This window comes from Pseudorca crassidens, chromosome 2 (genome assembly GCF_039906515.1).
Source record: "Pseudorca crassidens isolate mPseCra1 chromosome 2, mPseCra1.hap1, whole genome shotgun sequence".
Lineage (NCBI taxonomy): Eukaryota > Metazoa > Chordata > Mammalia > Artiodactyla > Delphinidae > Pseudorca > Pseudorca crassidens.
Window position 1 is genome coordinate 31,832,138 of NC_090297.1, and position 18,060 is coordinate 31,850,197.

The window sequence follows — 18,060 nt, forward strand, 5'->3', positions numbered from 1 at the left end:
TCAAATCTCTGGCCCCTGTGCCTCCAGGGAGCTTGCCCTTACCTCTCTGGATGGAGTGGTCATTTCCCAAAACCCCCAACCCGCCTCTTGTTAACACTGCCATACAATAGCATCATAGAGTTCACCAACCCGCGTAGCAAGGCTATTTCCGTTATTTCCCAATTATTCTTGGAGTTCCTTTACCTAAGGGGGCAGGGCTGCAGAATTTAGGGAATGAATGAGCATGACAGTTTGGGATGCGGTCTGAGGTCGCAATAACAGATCTCACTACCTCCCAGGGTCCAGGGTCAGAGGGGAAAGGGGTCTGGGCAGAGCTAGGGCCCGCAAAGCCATTAGGTCACAGATGCTCACAAGCTGAGGGGTAGACCCCCACAAGAGACCCCGGCCCAGGCTGCCACATGCCGCCTGGGGCCCTGGGTCTGCACCCAGTCCACACGGCCCCCAACTTGGACTCAGTCCGAGCCCCGCCTCAACCCCACGCCAGCTCACCCTAGTTCAGGACCCATTTGGTGGCATCCATCTTGCTCCTCGGCTCTTCCGCCGGAAGCCGTTACCTGGGCCCCGCCTACGGCCCCACCCCCTCACCGGCTGGCACGCAGGCTCCCACACTGCTCAGGTCCCAGGAAGCTAGGTTTGGAGGGACAGTCTGACGTTAATAGAAGAAACATACTCGCATTAACTGCGGACATTAGAAAATAGGGGAACCTACATTAGATTGGGCCTTTACATGGGTTAAGGCGAAAGCATACCTTGAGAAAAAGGGGGAACCTGCCAAGAGGCACAAACCAGGGAACATTGCAGGGAAAGGGACCACCTGGGTAAGGCCCTGAGGAAGGACAGCCTGCTAATTTTCAAGGAAGAAGGGGGAAAAAAAGTGTTGCTGCAGGACAGGGAGAGCAAGTAGAGTAGTTGACCCTGACCAGGTTAAGGTCGCTTCAAGGACTGAAGGAACCACAGAACATTTTGGCCTCCAGCCACTTGGATCTCTGGAAACTTTTCCTACTGCCAGCTGCAGAATCTGAGCAAGTGGACCTGCCTGCAGGATAAACTGACAGTAGGAGATAAGAGGGGACTGGCAAACCCCGAGCAACACAGTCCAAGAAGGGAGAGGCAAGATAGGTTCTGCGTGTCTCCCCATGTGTCCTTGGAAAGCACGCCAATGCCACCCTTTACCCGATTTTCCTGTGCCAGACCCAAGCTCTGCTGTGACTGTACTAGACTTCTGTTCCCAATATAAAAGTCCTCCCACAGTAGAACACAATGGGACAGTTCACCTTGCTAATCCCAAATAATCTTATAACCATCAGGAAAGGATGGCAAGATATACAGAACTTCACTTGACCCTATTTACATCCAAAAATTACTTGCAGTGAAAACTGGAATTTATATAGAAAACTGTAGTCAGAGAAAAACAGAGGCAGTTTTATGGAGATTTTTTCTTTATTGAGAAACTTAAGACTTGGGTACATCAAATAAAACCAGTTTCTGGGGAGAAAAAATCAAACTCACAATAGAAAAAAAAAGTTAACACTGTTTGGGCCATATCAGAACCCAGAGAATATATTCTTTTAATTGAAAAATTCTAGGTGCTTCATAATTGACCTTTTGATACAAAATGACCTATTAAATTTGCAATTTGTGGTTCTTGGTGTTGAGGTCCATAGGACAAGCTAGGACGTCTTCAAACCTTGAGCTGAATTCCATGAGGGTTTATTTGGCTTTTGAATCCTGAAAAGAAAAGCACCGACACTATGAATACAAAATCAAAAAAACCTCAGAGACGCACGGGAATCTCTGATGTAAGTACTGTAGAGCAGGGTCTCAGCCTTGGTGCCCACCGACATTCTGGCCCAGATAATTCTTCTGTGGGGGCTGTCCTGTGTATTGCAGGACGTTTAGCTGCATCCCTGGCCTCTTCCCAACTAGATACCAGTAATATTCCCAGTTGTGACAACCAAAAATGTTTCCAGATATTGGCAAATGTCCTCTGAGAAGGCACCCCTGGTTAAGAACCAGTGCCTTCGAGGGCACTTGTATGTAAAGCCCCAACCTTGACCCTTCCTGGCCATCCTTGCTTAAACTCAAAATGACAGGGCTCAGGCCCTTGACAAGGGGCTATGACTATGCCAAGTCAAGCCCTACCAACACACGAGCTCTGGCCCTTACCATGTGCTCTTTGCCCTTGCCTCTGCCCATGTTCATTTGGTCCTCTCTTTTCTCCATCTGGAGGCAACCACCAGTCCTCGTCAGAGGTCCTAGTTAAGCTTCACTGCCCCAAGTCCCTGCAGACAGAGGCCCTGGCCCCCAAATGCAGAAGTCGATGGGAACACACCTTGTAACTGTAGCCAGGTGTGTCTGTCTCTCTCACTCTGACACCAAGGCCTCTGCCCGCTGTGTTTCCAGAGCTAAACTGTGGATGCCACACAACTGACCTCACAACCTCAAGCCAAACTAGGGAGATGTTCATAGAAATGAGGCTGTGGGATCGGATTATGACAATGCCTCATATATCCACCATTATTCGAGACAAACAAGGTGATTCTTGAGAAAGATCTAACCAGGTGCTCTTTATGGAGAAAACTGTTGTTTGTGTCTTCTAATTTACCACCAGGACTCTCTTTTTTCCATATTAACTCATCCAGGTGACAGAAAAAACCCAGGTGACAGCCTGCCCAAGTTACCAGGTTAAGGGATAGAAACATGGCTCTACATATACACTGGCCCTAATCTTTCAGGGAGATGGGTCAAGAGTCATAACCATTGCAGAAAATAAAGAGCCAAACATACGGTTTGTCCTTGTCTAAGAGGTAGCAGCAGCAACAGCGCCCACCTTCTGGGCAGCTTCTTTCTTGGCATGATGAGCCTGTAGGACCGCCACAGCTTCATCCACCTGTGAGAAGCTTCAGGTGGTCAGTGACACCTGAGGAGAGCCCCTCCACCCCTCCCTGGCACCCAGGCCCAGCGGTGGCCTCTCCTGGTGCTGACCGCTTTCCCAGATACCCACGCGCCAGCAGCCCTCAGGTCACACGAGGAGGTCACAGGGGCAGCAGACCCTTCTCTCTGCCGCCCCTGGGTGTCCAAGGCCACCCCGTGTCCTCCTGAGCCGAGTGAGCGGAAGCCGCGGGGGTCTGGGAACCTGCTCACCTTGGAGCGGAGAGACTCGGGGGACTCCAGCATGTGCAGCAGCTCCGAGTTGTCAATCTCCAGCAGCATCCCCGTGATCTTCCCAGCCAGGTTTGAGTGCATCGTCTGGATGAGCGGGAACAAACGTTCACCTGTGGGAAGGTATTCCGTGAAAAACCCAGTGGCATCCCAGTAGAGAAGGGACGCTGGTGTCCAGGTCAGTAGCAGCTCTGGCCCCCTCTTCTGCAAGCACGTGGGTCACTCACCCAGCATCTGTTTCTGTTCCTGCGGGGGTGCTGCGGCCAGCATGGAGGCGGTCAGCGGCTCCTGCCCCTGCACGTGGACCGCAGGCTGGGGTGCCTGGGAACCAGGAGAGGCGGTGGATTAGCACCCGGGTAAGTACAGTGACAGTGGTCATGTGCACAACCACTCGAGTCTACTGAGTTAAAGAGGAGAAGGAGGTAGTTGTCTTTGCTGTCAGGGAACTGACTGCAGTCTTGGGGATTCAGGGAGAGGAACAGAGTGGTGTGAGCAAAAACCACAACCAACCACAGCTAAAATGCCACGTGCTATTCGAAGAGAAGGGAAATGACTAAGAAAAGCCTACAATGCTACACAATCATTTACCAAATGATTTTACTTTACTCAAGGCTGCCCAAGACATCGAAGCCTTGTTAATAAATAAGGTACCATGAACATTTGTATGTGTAGCCCTTTCCTGAACGTTAGTTTTCCTTTAGGGTGAATTCCCAGTAGAGACTGGGTCGAAGGACATGAATAGGAAAATGCTTATAATTTCATCCTGTATCACTTTCACTGAACCGCATGTTTTTATTGTATTAAATGCTAAAGACCGTCAATACCAGTCACAGTGCTAAAAGTAGGGTCTTACAGGCAAAAATGTTTCTCATAGTGCCAAGTTCTGGGAAATTTCCAACTCAGAGCACAGAGCAGGAGGAAGCAAGGCCCAGCACAGCTCCTCCAAGCAAACTGCAGAGTTCTGCCACAAGCTCTCTGCTTGGCCTGCCTGAGAGGCACAACTCTAGAGATAGCAGCTCCAGCTTAGAGAACCTGAGATCCAGGTCCAATTCCTCCACCCAGCCTAATACCTCTGAAGATGAACCTTTCATCTAAGATGTTCTTTGCCACCCAGTCACCTGGAGAGCAGCTAAGGATCAATTCGACCACTGGATGTGAAAGTGAAATGGAAGCTTCAAAGAGCCGAGAGAGCCCGTGCACGCGGTGAGGAGAGCAGGAAGCACAGCTGCCTCCTCGGGGGCATTGCTGAGCCAACCATTATCAGAAGAACACTTGCAAGCCCCTTCTCTCCCACTAGAGAGTCCCCCAAGGGCAGGGTCACCACACGGGACACGGCTCCCTGACACAGAGCAGGCATTTAATACCTGTTGAGGGAATCCAAGCAAGGCAGCTTTTGAATCACGTGGAAGCAGGGGGGACCCTTCTAGGGTTCTGTTAGATGGACCTCACCTGCAGGGGCTGGATGGCGGGGTGAGGGCTGCGGACACTGGAGGCGTATTTGTAAGGTGCAACAGCCCGAGGAGCAGCGGCGGCAACAGCAGCACGAGGCGCTAGGCTCTGCACAGCTGTGGGAACACCTTAGGAAAAGGACAAGTAAAATTAAAGCCCATCGGTCTGGGCAAAGACCCGTCAAATCCCATCTTTCCCCATTCTGTGTGCATCCAATACCACCTCCAGACTGGCAGCTGTCAGTCAGCCCTTGCTGGGCGGCACCAGCCCCACCAAAGTCCATAGCCAAGCGGTCCGGGCACTCAGACCCTACAACAGACCAGCAAATGCACATCAGTGTTGGCAGCAGATGTCCAACTGGCCACGTCCCACGGAAGGAGCAATTCCAAAGCATGTTCATACAGCACACATCACACATGGGGCCACTACCGCTACTTTCGAGGAAGAGCCAACAGAAAACATACAACTCTTGCCACCTCTTGGAACACAGGACATAATCTGCAAAGAAGTCCCTTGAAGCTCCCAACCCCACCCAGAGAACAGGCTGCCTCTGTCGTCATTCAGCTAACAAATTCCTACAATTAACCTTGTTCACGTGAGTCACCGATGAGGCAAAGAATCTTAAAAGGAACCAACACTCAGAACTCATACTGTTTCCCTGCTCCTTAAGTACCCACCTAAGCACACAGCTAAGAGTAAAGAACCAGGACCGGACAACACGGTGAGCCCAACGAACTGACCAACCCTGAGCAGAGCCTAGTCGTCCTGACTCCCTCCTCCCCGGGCCACACTTCAAGGCCAGTTTGCTCACCGACTCTCTGAGCGGTAGTAGGGAGGCCACGAGAGGCCGGAGCATTACCAGTTGGAGCCAGATGGCGAAGAGCTGGACGAGGCCCAGACTGGCGTATAGCACTTGGCATTCCTTGGAAGCCTGGTGAAGAGACAAAAAATGCACGTCACTCAAAGCGAGAGTGGCTTGGACATATACACACTACCAAACGTAAAATAGATAGCTAGTGGGAAGCAGCCACATAGCACAGGGAGATCAGCTCGGTGGTTTGTGACCACCTAGAGGGGTGGGATTGGGGGGGGAGGGAGGGAGACGCAAAAGGGAAGAGATATGGGAACATATGTATATGTATAACTGATTCACTTTGTTATAAAGCAGAAACTAACACACCACTGTAAAGCAATTATACCCCAATAAAGATGTAAAAATAAATAAATTAATTTAAAAAAAATGCACGTCACTGATGAACGACACAGCCGAACCTAGGCTGTGCCTCAGAGGGGGCAGGGAGGGGAGGCCAGGACAGGTACATCCTGGGTGATCAAATCACTGTTCCCCACCACCTACCTTGAGGTCTCCCACCTTGCTGCCAGCGTGGATTAGGCCTCATCTGTGCTAACTGGTTAGGTGTGTAATATGGAGGTCTTCCCTGAGCCTGTAAGAAAGAGCAGCCAAGCCCTTTTATTTAAGGACCTGAAGCCACACTAGAGAAGTAGCTCATCTCACCTCATCTCACTACCAGGCCCTAGGCTAATTATTCAGGACAGAGGCGCTCTCTACTCAAGAGCTTGGGGGAGGGACAGCCAGTTAACAGGGACTCTTTTACTTTACCCCTGTCACTGTGTGTGCACAACCACGAGTTAAGTCCTTCCTTGTTTTATTTGAAGGATCTTTACTGTGACATTCTAGAATTCCAATATCCAAAAATCCCTCTCCCCAACCACTGCGGACTATAGGAGCAGCTATCAGCAGGCAGGTTCCAAGGAGACATGAGCATACTGCATACCCACCTGTGGAACTGCTGGCACAAAGTAGCCCCCAGCTGCAGGCTGGAACTGATTTAAGATGGCATTGGCGGGGAGCGCTCTCATCCCGGCCACCCGCTGCATATACTGGTTGGTCAGGTGAGCCTTTCTCTCTTCTTTTCTCTGGGCCAGGGCAACATACAGTGGCTTGGAACCCACGATGCGTCCGTTCATCTCCGTGACTGCTTTGGTTGCCTCTTCAGGGGATGAGAAGCAGACAAACCCAAACCCTTTGCTTCTCCCATCCTCCAGCATCACCTACAAAATGAGACCAGCCACTTAGCACAAAGATGTCTGTGTGTTAAAACCTGGGTTCCACTCCAAGAGTTACCAGGTCTAGGTCAAGGCTTCACAGTCCAGTCCCACGATGGACCCCAGACCAACTGAGTCACCAACTGAATCACAAAGTCTAAAGGGAGAAACTAAGCTTTTTCCTTTTTAGATCCCCAGGTGACTCAAGTTCCCAAATACTGTGATATGGCTAATGGTTGAACCAGGAACCCAAAGATGTTTCCTCGTACCTAGAAGCATAGCTATCTCTGGGAACTCACAGAGATCTGGACATTAGCATCAAGCATCTTATTTGTAAAACTCATCTGCCCAAGACCTTGGTGAACAAAACTTAGTAAGCTCTTAGCAAGGTTAGGACATGCTTTTGAAATACATGTGGGCAGGAGTCATAAAATCAATGACTGCCACCATTAATTCAATGAGAATAAACACAGCAGAACTACAACCAGCCAGGAGACAAGCAGCTGGATTCTAGTCTCACTCTGTAATCTCTACATTTCACTCATGTCTTAGCTCACCGCCTGGTGAGCCTCCTGAAGAGGAGGACATGGGAGTAAAGATGTGTATCAACCCAACACCTGTCTACCAACGAGGTGGACCAGTAAGGTGTGTGAAAGTAATGTGACACCTTGATCTCGGGCATGGTGCCGGGAAACTTCAAGATACAGTTCTTTTGTTCTCTTTTTGCAAATGCCATCTTGACTCCTGTGCTGGTCCGCTAAGAGAGACTATCATTCCTTGCGCTGCTGGAGGCCCGTCACGGGGGTGATAGGAGGGAGGGGGTGAGGAACTGAGGAAATTCCTGGGGGTGGCTTCTGGCCAATGCCCTGCGACCACTGATAATGCTCCTGGGTTGTGAGTGACAAGCTAAGGGCCAGGGCAGGGTCACCAAGTCTTTACCGGCCCGCTGGCCTCCTTTCTCATCCCCTGGAGGACTCTGTGACATCTGCCTCACCTCTGTGGAGCAGGCATAGAGTCTGCAACAGGCTATGCCCCAAAACTTTCCGATGCCATCAGTGCCCACCACACACCCAAAGCACCAAGGACACACAATACAACATCTTCGCCTAACCAGCATTCTCTTCTCACCCTTATCTTCACAAGGGGGTTTGTACTTACTCCCCCAGCTAACTCGGTTGCTACCATTATCAAAGAAAATCAAGCAGATGATGCACGCTGCAAAACACGGAGAAACAAACTTTCCACTCCCTCTCCTTTAGGACACCAGATGGAAGTTCCCAACCCCAGCTCCAAAATCCTCACACACCTTCGTTCAAGGAATACGTGTGGCAGAGTTGTAGAGACAGGCCTCAAGACAAGTGAAAGACAACCCGTCTGGATTTCCCCTGCTCATGCTGTGGCACCATCTGTCCCCACACCAGCACAAAGCAGCAAAGAATGGGAAAGATTCAGGTGCTCTTGGGGGGCTGGCAGGGAGGCACTGAGTCAGATGCATCTCCACATCCCAGTACTTGGGAGACAGTGCAATGTTAACCTAACGAAATGTCATTTTCCAGAGCATATACTCAGATGGGTAACCGAATGCCAGGAGGAATTTGCTAGATGAATGTGGTAGCTACTCTCAGAAATGAAAATTTAGATCCTATTCCTTCAATGAAACAAATGCAATAAACCTCTGCAAGTTTACAACTTCTGCTTTCAATCCCTACATCTCAGTATAAAATACCTTAGCACTGGTGATTGATCCAAAAGGAGAAAACTCTTTCCTTAACTTTTCATCATCAATGGTGTCATCCAAGTTCTTAATGTAGAGGTTCACCCCCTGAAGCAGAAAGGTCTGTTAATTGCACTTCTATACCTCACACATTTCCTAAGACAGTGGTTCTCAAAATATGGGCTCCAGACATGCAATAGCAGTATCTCTGGGTACTTGTCAGAAATGTAAATTCTCAGGCCAGAACCCACACCTAATGAATCAGAAGCTGTGGGACCCAGCAATCTGTTTTCATAAGCCCTGCAGGGGATCCTGATGCAGGCTCAAGGCTGAGAATCTACTGCTGAAGACTCTGACAGGACCATCGATACAGTCCCAGCCTTTCTCACAGCTGGTCTGGCTGACCACTGACCTAGCAGGGCTTTCCTTACACCGTTCCAAACAAAGTGGTATCATTTAAGTAAACAGAACGCACATGACTAAGAACAACAGGCTGAGGCTTCCAGAATAGAGTCCCTAAATGAATAAATTATCTTCATCCTTGTTCCAGAACCGCTGCTGTATCTGGTAGGTACATCCTGTTAAACCTGATGATCTTGAGAGAAATGAGAAGAGGAGACTCATGGTCCCCAAAAAGAAAGCCTGCCAAACTAAGGATGCTTTTGCCAACATCTCGTGGTACAGCCCCTGCTGGTAGGCTGGGCTGAGACCACCTCTTACCTGATACCGACTAATTCTCTCCTGTTTCAGCTGTTCAAATTTTCGTTTTAACTCGGCCTGCCGTTCCACTTTCTTCTGTGCACGGCCGACGAAAATGACTTTCCCACTGATTTCTTTTCCATTCATCTCCTCCACGGCCTGAAGAGGAAATACATGATTTTAAATCAAGATGCAGAGGCAGGGGCCTTGCTCTGGAGGTCTGTTAAGTCCCACCAAATATTCTGAGAGAAAAGTCGTCCCTACAGGGCTAAAAATTAATTTCACTCTGAAGTCAGCTAAGCCAATCCAAACTTCCTCATCAGTAAAATGGGGTTAATATTTAAATGGGTCACTGGTCCAGATAATTCAGTGAAAAAACTGTACAGCTGTATAAATACAAGCATGGTAGACACGAGCCTAGGCTGATAATCTGGCTGCCACTAAATTCCTCAGGTTCTTTCAGGGTATTGAGTGATACATGTTGAGGGCCTAGCACAATGGTGCTCCCGGAAGCGGCTACTGTTCTTTTATCAGATCAGCAACTCGGGGCCCTTGGTTCCCTCACCTATGAATGGGAACAAATGCCTGCCCTACTCTTTCAACCTACAGGACTGAACAGCTGAGGTGATGGGCACATGTCAAGTGCTTTGAAAACAGTTATGTGAAATCCCTCAGGAAGACAATTCCAGAGCACAGTGACCATGCATCACTACTAGGTACTCAGACAATTACAACTCAGCTCTACCACGTGCTGGCAAGGCCCTGCCCACACACTAGGGCCACTCCCTACAAATCCTCCCCGACCCTCATGGTGCTCTCACCTTATTGGCATCCTCGTGTTTTTCGTAACTCACAAAGCCAAAGCCTTTGGATTTCCCACTGGGATCTCTCATCACCTTGACACTTAGAGTCTTACCTGTTACCAAAGACAGAACTATTAGTAACAGCATCTCTATCACAGCTCAAGTAGAGAAGGCTTCTCTAGGAGCCCACTTGAAGCAAGCTCCGGCTGAGCCCAGATGGACTCTAAGAAAGAGGCATCACGCCTGGCCTTCTACTTCTGACCAAGCTGCTGAGATGGCCTTGGGGATGGGACAAAGTAGGATGAAGCCAAGAGCCGAGGCCTGGAGTCTATTCCTATCTACCCTGTGGCCTCTGTCATACAAGGCATTTTACTTCTGGGTCTAGGTGGGCTCATCTGTTAAGTAAAAATAGATGAATTCCAGGTCTGGTGGACTGTGAAAGGGGACACGTGGGACAAAGGACCCTGACTTACCAAACTGGCTGAATAGCTCTTTCAGACTCTCATCATCCACCTCTTCCCCAAAGTTTTTGATATAAACATTGGTGAATTCCTTAGCTTTGGCTCCAAGCTCAGCTTCCCGCTCTTTTCGAGACTTGAATCTGCCCACAAACCTAAAAAGAAATCGTGAAAAACAGTGATCACTCAGAGGAACAAAACATGATTTCCAGGGGCCCGAAGGAACGCAGGTTAAAGGCTGACAGGAGAGGTTAAAACACACGAGTTCCCATCCAACCACCAAGAGAGCAAGCTCAGAGACGTCCCAACTCCCCAGCAGAAAGAGAAAGAGGCAGGACTGTCCTCCAAGGACCAGCCCCAGGGCTCCTGGCTCAGGCCAGGGCTCCTCCTACCACATCACACTGCCTTCGTGAAGAAACCTGATGACCATGTTTTTAAAACGTTCATTTCTGTGCATCTATGTAAATGCATAGAAAAGGTCTGGAAGGATACAAACCAAACTGTTAACAGTGGTTAATCCTAGGAGTGAGACTGTTGGAGTGAACTAAGAGGTAGCCTTTGCTTTTTTTACTTTATTTGTTTTGGTGCTGTTTACACTTAATAGGGAAAGGTATCCATACATGAAAAATCTTTAGGCTTTTTTCCAGTGATACCTTTAGAAGACCTGACCACTGGGCACATGCACATCATTAACACAAGCCATCGCCTGGTCTGTTCAGTAACACAAAGGACAGAAATGACTCTTGCTTGTCATAACCAAGATTTATTGTCCCTTCTCTCCCTGCATGGCTTAACTAAGATCCCCATCTCTCCATTCTGAAATAACCACACCAAAGCAACAAGGTCTATTATGAACAGTCTTCTGCAATGGGATAAGACTTTTCATTGTAACCAAATTAATTATTGCTGTGGAGCCAGCCTTGTATTTGAAGACCACTGAGTCATAAGTTAGCCACGTGGAGGGGACAATTTGCATCAACCCCTAGCGAGTGACCCCACGGAAAGACCTGAATCACAGAAGGCCAAGGTCACATGACTAGTACACAGCTCCTGGTCAGTCCAGGGCCCTCTCCACTCTGCTGCTGGCCAAGACCCCTGCTCAGAGTGGGCTTAAGAGCTGCCTTCCAGCCAGCCCCTGTTGCCGACGCTCACAAAACCCCCAGACGGATGCTTTTAAGGGAGAGGCGGCAGGCCAGCCATGGCTTGGGCAGAAAGCCCACCTTGGCGAGTCAAAAGGGCTGCCACGGCTCGGGCAGGGAGACTCACCAGCCCTGGAGTGGAGAGGTAGGAGCAGGCCACACTTGGGCCGAGAACCAGTAGCCGCCTTGTGTGTGCCAGTTAATACCGAGGTGGGGCCACGGCTGGCTCATGCGACGGCTGTTGCTCCGGACTGGGACACTCACACTTTGCGGTCATTGAGGAGCATGCCATTCATCTTCTCGATAGCCTTGTCGGCAGCCTCCTGGGTCTCGAAGTGGACAAAGGCATAACCCTTAGAGCCGTTCTCATCACACACCACCTGTCAAAGACAAGGCGGGCCACTTCAGCGCCACTGCCCAGCTGCAGAGACTCGAGAGCCGTGTGGGCTCCTGGGTCTGAGAGGCCTCTAGCCCATCCATGTTCAAAAGGCAGGAGACTACAGCCGGTACCCAATAATGTTCCATTTAAAAATGGTAGCCACCATTAAGCTCCTTCTATTCCAAATGTTTTCTTACTTCATTAAAAAAAAAATATTAAGATCTGGGTGCAAAACCACAGGGCTACAGAATGACGAACCACTTTCCAAGCCCACAACAGAATTTCAGTCTAGTGTGGAGCCAGACATGTAAACCACCACCACACGAGCTGTACAAAATGCTCCACATAAACAGGTGCGTGGAGAAGGAAGAGGGTGAATTCATGCTTCTAACATGACTAAGTACAGCTTCCTGGAGACCAGAGGCATTGCTCTGGTACTTTCCAGCCCCCCACTCCCCAGGAGAAACCTTTTGATGCCTTCCAAAGCTAGAAAACAGGAAGGATATTTCAGGCAGAGGGAAGAATAAACAAAGACACGAAAGCGCCTGCTGGTTTATGCTGGGCTGTGGCACCGACGTTTGCTGCAGTGAACTTTTAGACTTCAGAGCCATTTCCAGCATTTTGGAAATTATCATACCCGGTCACCCAATTCCAAGCAATTCCCCATCTGGTATTTGTTGTCATGATTCTGTAATTATTCTGTTGAAATCATTTAATCAGTGTTTACCTTGCAGGACAGAATGTTTCCAAATGCCGAAAAAGTATCATAAAGTGCCTTGTTATCTATAGATTTGTCCAGGTTCTTGATGAAGACATTTCCCACGCCAGATTTTCGCAAAGAGGGATCCCTCTGAGACCACATGATACGGATTGGCTTTCCCTTAATCACATCAAAGTTCATGGTATCCAAGGCCCGCTCAGCTGCAAGAGAGAAACGTATTTCAGTCAAGGATATAAAACGTTACCTGCCACCATCCCAGGAACAGATAACTCCAGAACTTTCAAGGTAAGCACTCTGATGAAATTCAAACTCTATCAAAATTAAAGGACATCAGATTCCTCTAGGCTGCAGTGCTACTGAGGCTAGGTTCTAGCTAATCGTCCTCCTTCATGGCAGAAGTCTCAACCCCTCTGGGGTAAGGAGGTTATGCAAGATAATCTAAATGGGTTTATAGCACCAGGATCAAATAACACCTCACATTTGACTAAGCTTTATCATTTATAAACGACTTTGCAGCCTACTGCCCACCAGGATGAAGGTGGAAGAGGTGAAATGATCCCTCTTATAAAATGGACAAACTCATGTTCAGGATGACTAAACGGTATAGCTAACTACTGACTAAGAAACTAATGGCGGACTTTCTGATTATTTTTCAGTAAGGTATTGCATCAGCATTATCAACTAGCTGTCACTTAGTTTACAACCTGTCTATGAGACAATGACTAAAAAAACCTGTGAGCGTTCGATTGGGGAAAATGTGCTATCTCCAAATTCAGCCCAGTTTCTTATATTTTCAATTTCTGAGAACAGAAATTGATTCTGACAAAAAAGCCTCAATCATCAAAATGATGGCCACACATGGAAATGTTCTTTGTATCATCAGGACAAGAAGGATGAAACTGCAACCCCTTTCTGCCTAAGTTGACAGTGGAGGCAGGCCCTGCACCTAGTGGTTTCTAGGCTACCTAGACGTCTTCATCTGCGTTCTACGGAATTCCAGGACTTTCAAATGCCCTGGTGCCCAACAAAGTTCTCAACCCAGTGCTTGGGGACGCTTCCTTAGCTTCCCAACCCAATCCATGTATACACCACGGAGACCATTTAAAGAACCAGAGACCAAAATAACCCCTACCTGTCAGCAGAACACTTCTCTTTACTGGTAGCAAAAAGGACCCAGACCCACTTCCCCTGACTTATGCACTGACATCTCCCAGAATCTCCTCCTCCATGAAGGGATGGGGGTAGAGGGTGTTTCTCCCGCCTCAAGGCACCGTCTCACTTAAAACAGGGACACAATCCCTAACTCTGCCCCTCCACAGGCTCAGCTGTCCAGTCAGCCAGCAAGGTATCTCCTTTGCCCTATTTCCAACCATCTTTCCCACTTTCCTCAGGTGGGCTGGCTCAGCGTGAGAGGGGAGGAGATCAGGGAAAGTGGGGACGGCAGATCCAAGTCAGTGCAAGTCCGGGACAGAAAGAAGGGCTCGCTTGTGAGGACTCTGCGATCCACAGCCTGGGACCCCTAACTGTGTTGCGTGAATTAGCAGCCCATTTCAACACAGCTCCTGTCTATTTCCGGAGAGGGCTGCACAAGGCAACTCGGCTTCGTCTGACAAATCTGGCTGCGCTTATTTATAGCAGGGAGAGGTCCTGCAGAGGTATGTGTTGGCAGACACACTAACCAATGGCTTCTGCTACTATCTCTAAGTGACAGGACTTTTGCTCAGAAGAGTCAAGGAGGCAGACAACAGCCAATGTGCCCACCACTCCCCCCTTAAAAGGCCACACTCAGCTACCTTCTTTGTGCCCTGCGGCCAGAGCACACTGAACTGACGGTAGCAGTGCCTTGTGTCTCTCAACAAGTCCAATTCTCTGGTCTCAGCTGCATCCTGGGCAAGTGACATTCTCTGTGCTTCACGGACAGTGAACAAAGTGGTGACAAAAATAGGGACCCGGAGATCCTTGGCCACAGAATGGCTTGTTTCTCCCAGTAATGGTCTCTACAGTTGTTCCCTTTTATTCTGGAGTCACGTGCAGCCCCTGATTAGGTTTCTTCTGGCCTCACTCGGGCCAGGCCTGCAGCATACCTCTCCACGCTCCAGGCTACGGCCCCAGTCAGGGCTGGCAGAGCACTGCACCCACAGTCCCAGCTTAGCCTCCCACCTTTTGCAGCTGCTTTTCTCCCTCAGAAGTCCTATTTTCTTCAGATGGGATGAAGTAAAAGGGTTTTGTCAAGTATAAAGCACTGTGCACAGGTTGAGGCCATAATCCCCACCAGCCTAGCGGATTTCCAAGAGGCGCTTCCCCAGACTACCTGCGTACCATGCTCCACAGCCCAGGGCTTGTCCAGAGAAAGAACTCCTCCGCCCCGGTGGCAAGCACGCAGAGGAGGGAGCTGGCCCAGCACCACACACTCTCTGGTGGTGCTAACACAAGTGCCTGCTCAAGTTCAACACACAACATTGTTCCCCTACTTTCTACCTGCCCGGAAAAACCCCTCACCAGCACAAAGTCAAAGACTCTCAGCCCAGGGTACAGTAAGGGGAGGGGGCAACAGCTCTGGCTAGGTAACATTTTTTAAGTAATTGTGTTTCAATCATCCTGTCCCTTCCGCAGGCCTGTGAGGGGCCCGAACACCTGGCCACTGACCAGGCAAGGCTCACAGAGCAAACCGCCCACATACGGAATGACAGCGACTTCCTTCTGGTCCTGTTTTACAGCCTCCTTGGGCTCCACCAGCACCCATCAGCCCAAGGTCACCCGGTTAGCAAGTGTTGTGGAAGCAAGACTGAAACTCTGGTCGTCTGATGCCAGGATCCCGCGTTCTCAACTCCCATGGCCCGTCCCCGACTAGGGCTTCTGTGGCAACGTGCTGTCGCGATGCCCTCTCCACGGGGGTGGGGACCTGCCCGGAGAAGGAATCTTAGGGTCCCCAAAGAGCCCACGGACTTGTGGCCACCGCTTATACTCACCGTCAGCCGGCTGCTGGAAGTTGACATAGGCATAACCCAGGGAGCGGCGGGTGATCATGTCGCGGCAGACCCGGATGGACAGCACAGGCCCCGCAGGACTGAACTTTTCATACAGCATGGCCTCGGTGACGTCCGAGTGCAGGTCACCCACGTACAGGGAGGCCATGGGGTAGCTGCTGGCCGCAGCGTTCATCTCCCCAGCCCCCAGCACCCCGAGCCCCGCCAGGAGGACTTCTTAAGGGGGGCCACACAGGACAAAGGGGGCTCCGCTCCGAGCCGCGGCCCACAGGTGGCAGTGAAGCTCAGAGAAGCTGGAGTCGGCTCCGAGGGCCGGAGAGGAGTGCGGAGACGGCTCGGACGAGACTGCCCACCCGCAGACAAAAGGCTCTCAAAAACAATATGGCCCTCCCTGGGAGTTTGTTAATTTTCAGCTGTTCTGGTCTGGAAGCTCCCAATTTCAAAAAATGAAAACAATGAAAACGGGGACTTTCCTCCAAATTACAAAAATTCTTCCCGAGGCAAGCCAGTGGTGCCCACGGCGGCCTCCGGAACGTGCGTTTCTCTATAAATATAGGCCTCGGGCTCCCGACGGTTTAAGATTACAGCAACCCAGGGAAGAGGGAAACCAAATATTTGTCGGTGCCGACTCGGCAAGCCCCGGGCGGCCGGAGCGCGCAGCCGCCTCCCACGCCGGGCCGGCGAAGGGCAGCGCGGACACGTGGAGCGCGGAGGCCGGCGCGCGGGGGGCGAGGGCGGCGGGCGCGGGGCTGCCACGCGGCGCGGCCGAGAGGCGGGCTGAGGCGCGTGGACGCGGGCGCGCGAGCGGCTCACCACCGGACCGACGGACGGGGACCGACGAACGCCCAGGTGCGGCAGCGGCGGCGGCGGCGTCGGGCAGGCCGGAAGCGTGCAAAAGTGACTTCCCCGCGGGTTCTCCGAGGAGGATTCGCTCTTTTTTTTTTCTTTCTTTCTTTTTTTTTAAGATTTTAAAGGGTTTTCGGGGTTTTTTTTATCTTTTTCTCTTTTTTTTTCCCTTCAGGCTGCTAGGCCCGAAAGCGGCGGAGGCTGCGGCGACCCGGGGCGGAGAGAGGCGGCCGGGGGAGCCACCGCTCCATTTATACCCGCCCGCCCCGGGCGCTGCTGGTCGAAGGGCGCCTCGCGACCTGGGCGCAGTCGTGCCCGCCCACTCGGCCCGGGGGCCCGAGGCGGGGCGGCCACGCGAGAGGGTCCCGGCACGGCCGCGCGGCGCCACAGCGACCCCTGGCGCGCGGAGGACCGCTCCGCTGGGGCCTCCGCCGGACCCAACGGCCGCTTTCCCTACGAGTGGGTAGAGAGTAAATCACCCGCCCCTCCGGGACTAGAACCCAGGGATAGAGTTACCCACCGGCACGCATCATATTTATAATCGATGTCTTGCCTAACTGTAAAATAAAGATGACATAAGATAAATTATAGTTACATAATAGGTGCTCCGCTATGTAAATGACTGGGCCCAAATAACGGAGAAGACGTTCTGAAGTTTTTAGAATACTGGGACCTAAAGGTAGAATCATTGGGAACACGACAGCTACTAATGCAGTAGTGCCCGTGGGTGACGGGATTCTCTGGAAAGATGAACAAATTTGGGGAAAGCTTCAATAAAACAAAATACAATCATCTTTCTATTTACAAGGTAGTGGTGTTCCTGGAAATTTAGTTGATATTTAAGGGCACAAAATATGTTCTGTTCCCATGTAAAAGGGAGTCAGGGTCTAAGCTCTGATAGTTATGAAAAGATTTTTCATCTGCATGAGCGTCTGGCAGGTCATTTGAAAGTCATGTGGTACATGGGACAAGTCTACTCCATGTGGCCCTGTCCCCATGCATTGCAAGATATAATAGAGATGGCATCTCTTCTTCCATAAATGCCAGGAACCACCCTTATCATCACTGTGATGACCAAAAATGGAAATTACTAAAAGCACACAGACACTCCCATTGAAAAGCATTGATTTGATTAAATGAATGAAGAAATATTAGTATTATATATTCATTCAAAGAAATGGGCTCACTCTCTGTCAATACCGGATAAAGGTGCTGGGGGATACCATGATGGACAAGGCAGAGGAAGTCCCTCTCTCCCTCATGAAGTTTATATTCTAGTTAGTATAGTAAATCAAGAAACATTTAGGGAGCACTCCATCTACAGGTAGATCCCCTCCTCAGGGAAGACTTCCTAGACCACCCAGTGGTTTAAAGCCTGCCAGCACTGTTCATCCCAGCACAGTGGGTCTGTACTGGATAGATGGTATGATCTGTCAAGAGAAAGAATGAGTCCAGGGTTGGGAAGAGGAAGGAAAAAAAACTTCATGGTGAGGACATGGCTGCAGGTGAGGTCTCTGCAGCTGAGGATTCTGTAGTATAGCAGGAATGTCAGAGATTTGTTTTCTGGATTCATTCATTTGTCATTCAACAAACTTTATGTGGCATTTCTAAGAGCCAGTCTTGCTCTGTTCCAAGT

General features: G+C 50.2%; 1 protein-coding gene and 1 non-coding gene across 15 annotated transcripts; both read right to left on the reverse strand.

Annotated features, from left to right (window-relative positions):
• Nucleotides 1–1,421: 1,421 nt before the first annotated feature.
• PABPC4 (poly(A) binding protein cytoplasmic 4) lies at nt 1,422–16,728 on the reverse strand. 14 transcript variants are annotated; one of them, XM_067725607.1, is made up of 16 exons: nt 15,561–16,728; nt 12,598–12,791; nt 11,756–11,871; nt 10,368–10,507; nt 9,913–10,007; nt 9,113–9,250; nt 8,405–8,500; nt 6,412–6,684; nt 5,969–6,056; nt 5,423–5,542; nt 4,834–4,920; nt 4,612–4,739; nt 3,390–3,483; nt 3,145–3,275; nt 2,831–2,890; nt 1,422–1,728 (listed from the first exon to the last, which is right to left on the reverse strand). In XM_067725607.1, the coding sequence occupies exons 1-16, from the start codon at nt 15,751–15,753 to the stop codon at nt 1,711–1,713; spliced, it is 1,971 nt and encodes a 656-aa protein (XP_067581708.1). In that variant the 5' UTR covers nt 15,754–16,728; the 3' UTR covers nt 1,422–1,710. The 14 variants fall into 14 exon arrangements, 12 of the variants coding, with proteins under 12 accessions (XP_067581708.1, XP_067581711.1, XP_067581709.1 ...); XM_067725610.1 differs by having other exon boundaries at nt 2,788–2,890; nt 5,471–5,542; nt 5,984–6,056; nt 15,561–16,727; XM_067725608.1 differs by having other exon boundaries at nt 2,788–2,890; nt 5,984–6,056; nt 15,561–16,727.
• Nucleotides 8,000–8,134, reverse strand: LOC137220358 (small nucleolar RNA SNORA55). Its single transcript, XR_010941658.1, has one exon. It is a non-coding gene; the product is annotated as a small nucleolar RNA SNORA55 (small nucleolar RNA).
• Nucleotides 16,729–18,060: the final 1,332 nt, after the last annotated feature.

Bases quoted from the DNA above. Each gene is read 5' to 3' on its own strand.
- PABPC4 (XM_067725606.1), bottom strand. From the start codon at position 15,753: ATGAACGCTGCGGCCAGCAGCTACCCCATGGCCTCCCTGTACGTGGGT. The intron at 12,792-15,560 runs GTGAGTATAAGC...TCTCTCTTGCAG, and splicing joins CTTCCAGCAGCCGGCTGACG to CTGAGCGGGCCTTGGATACC. The intron at 9,251-9,912 runs GTGAGAGCACCA...TTTCCTCTTCAG, and splicing joins AACACGAGGATGCCAATAAG to GCCGTGGAGGAGATGAATGG.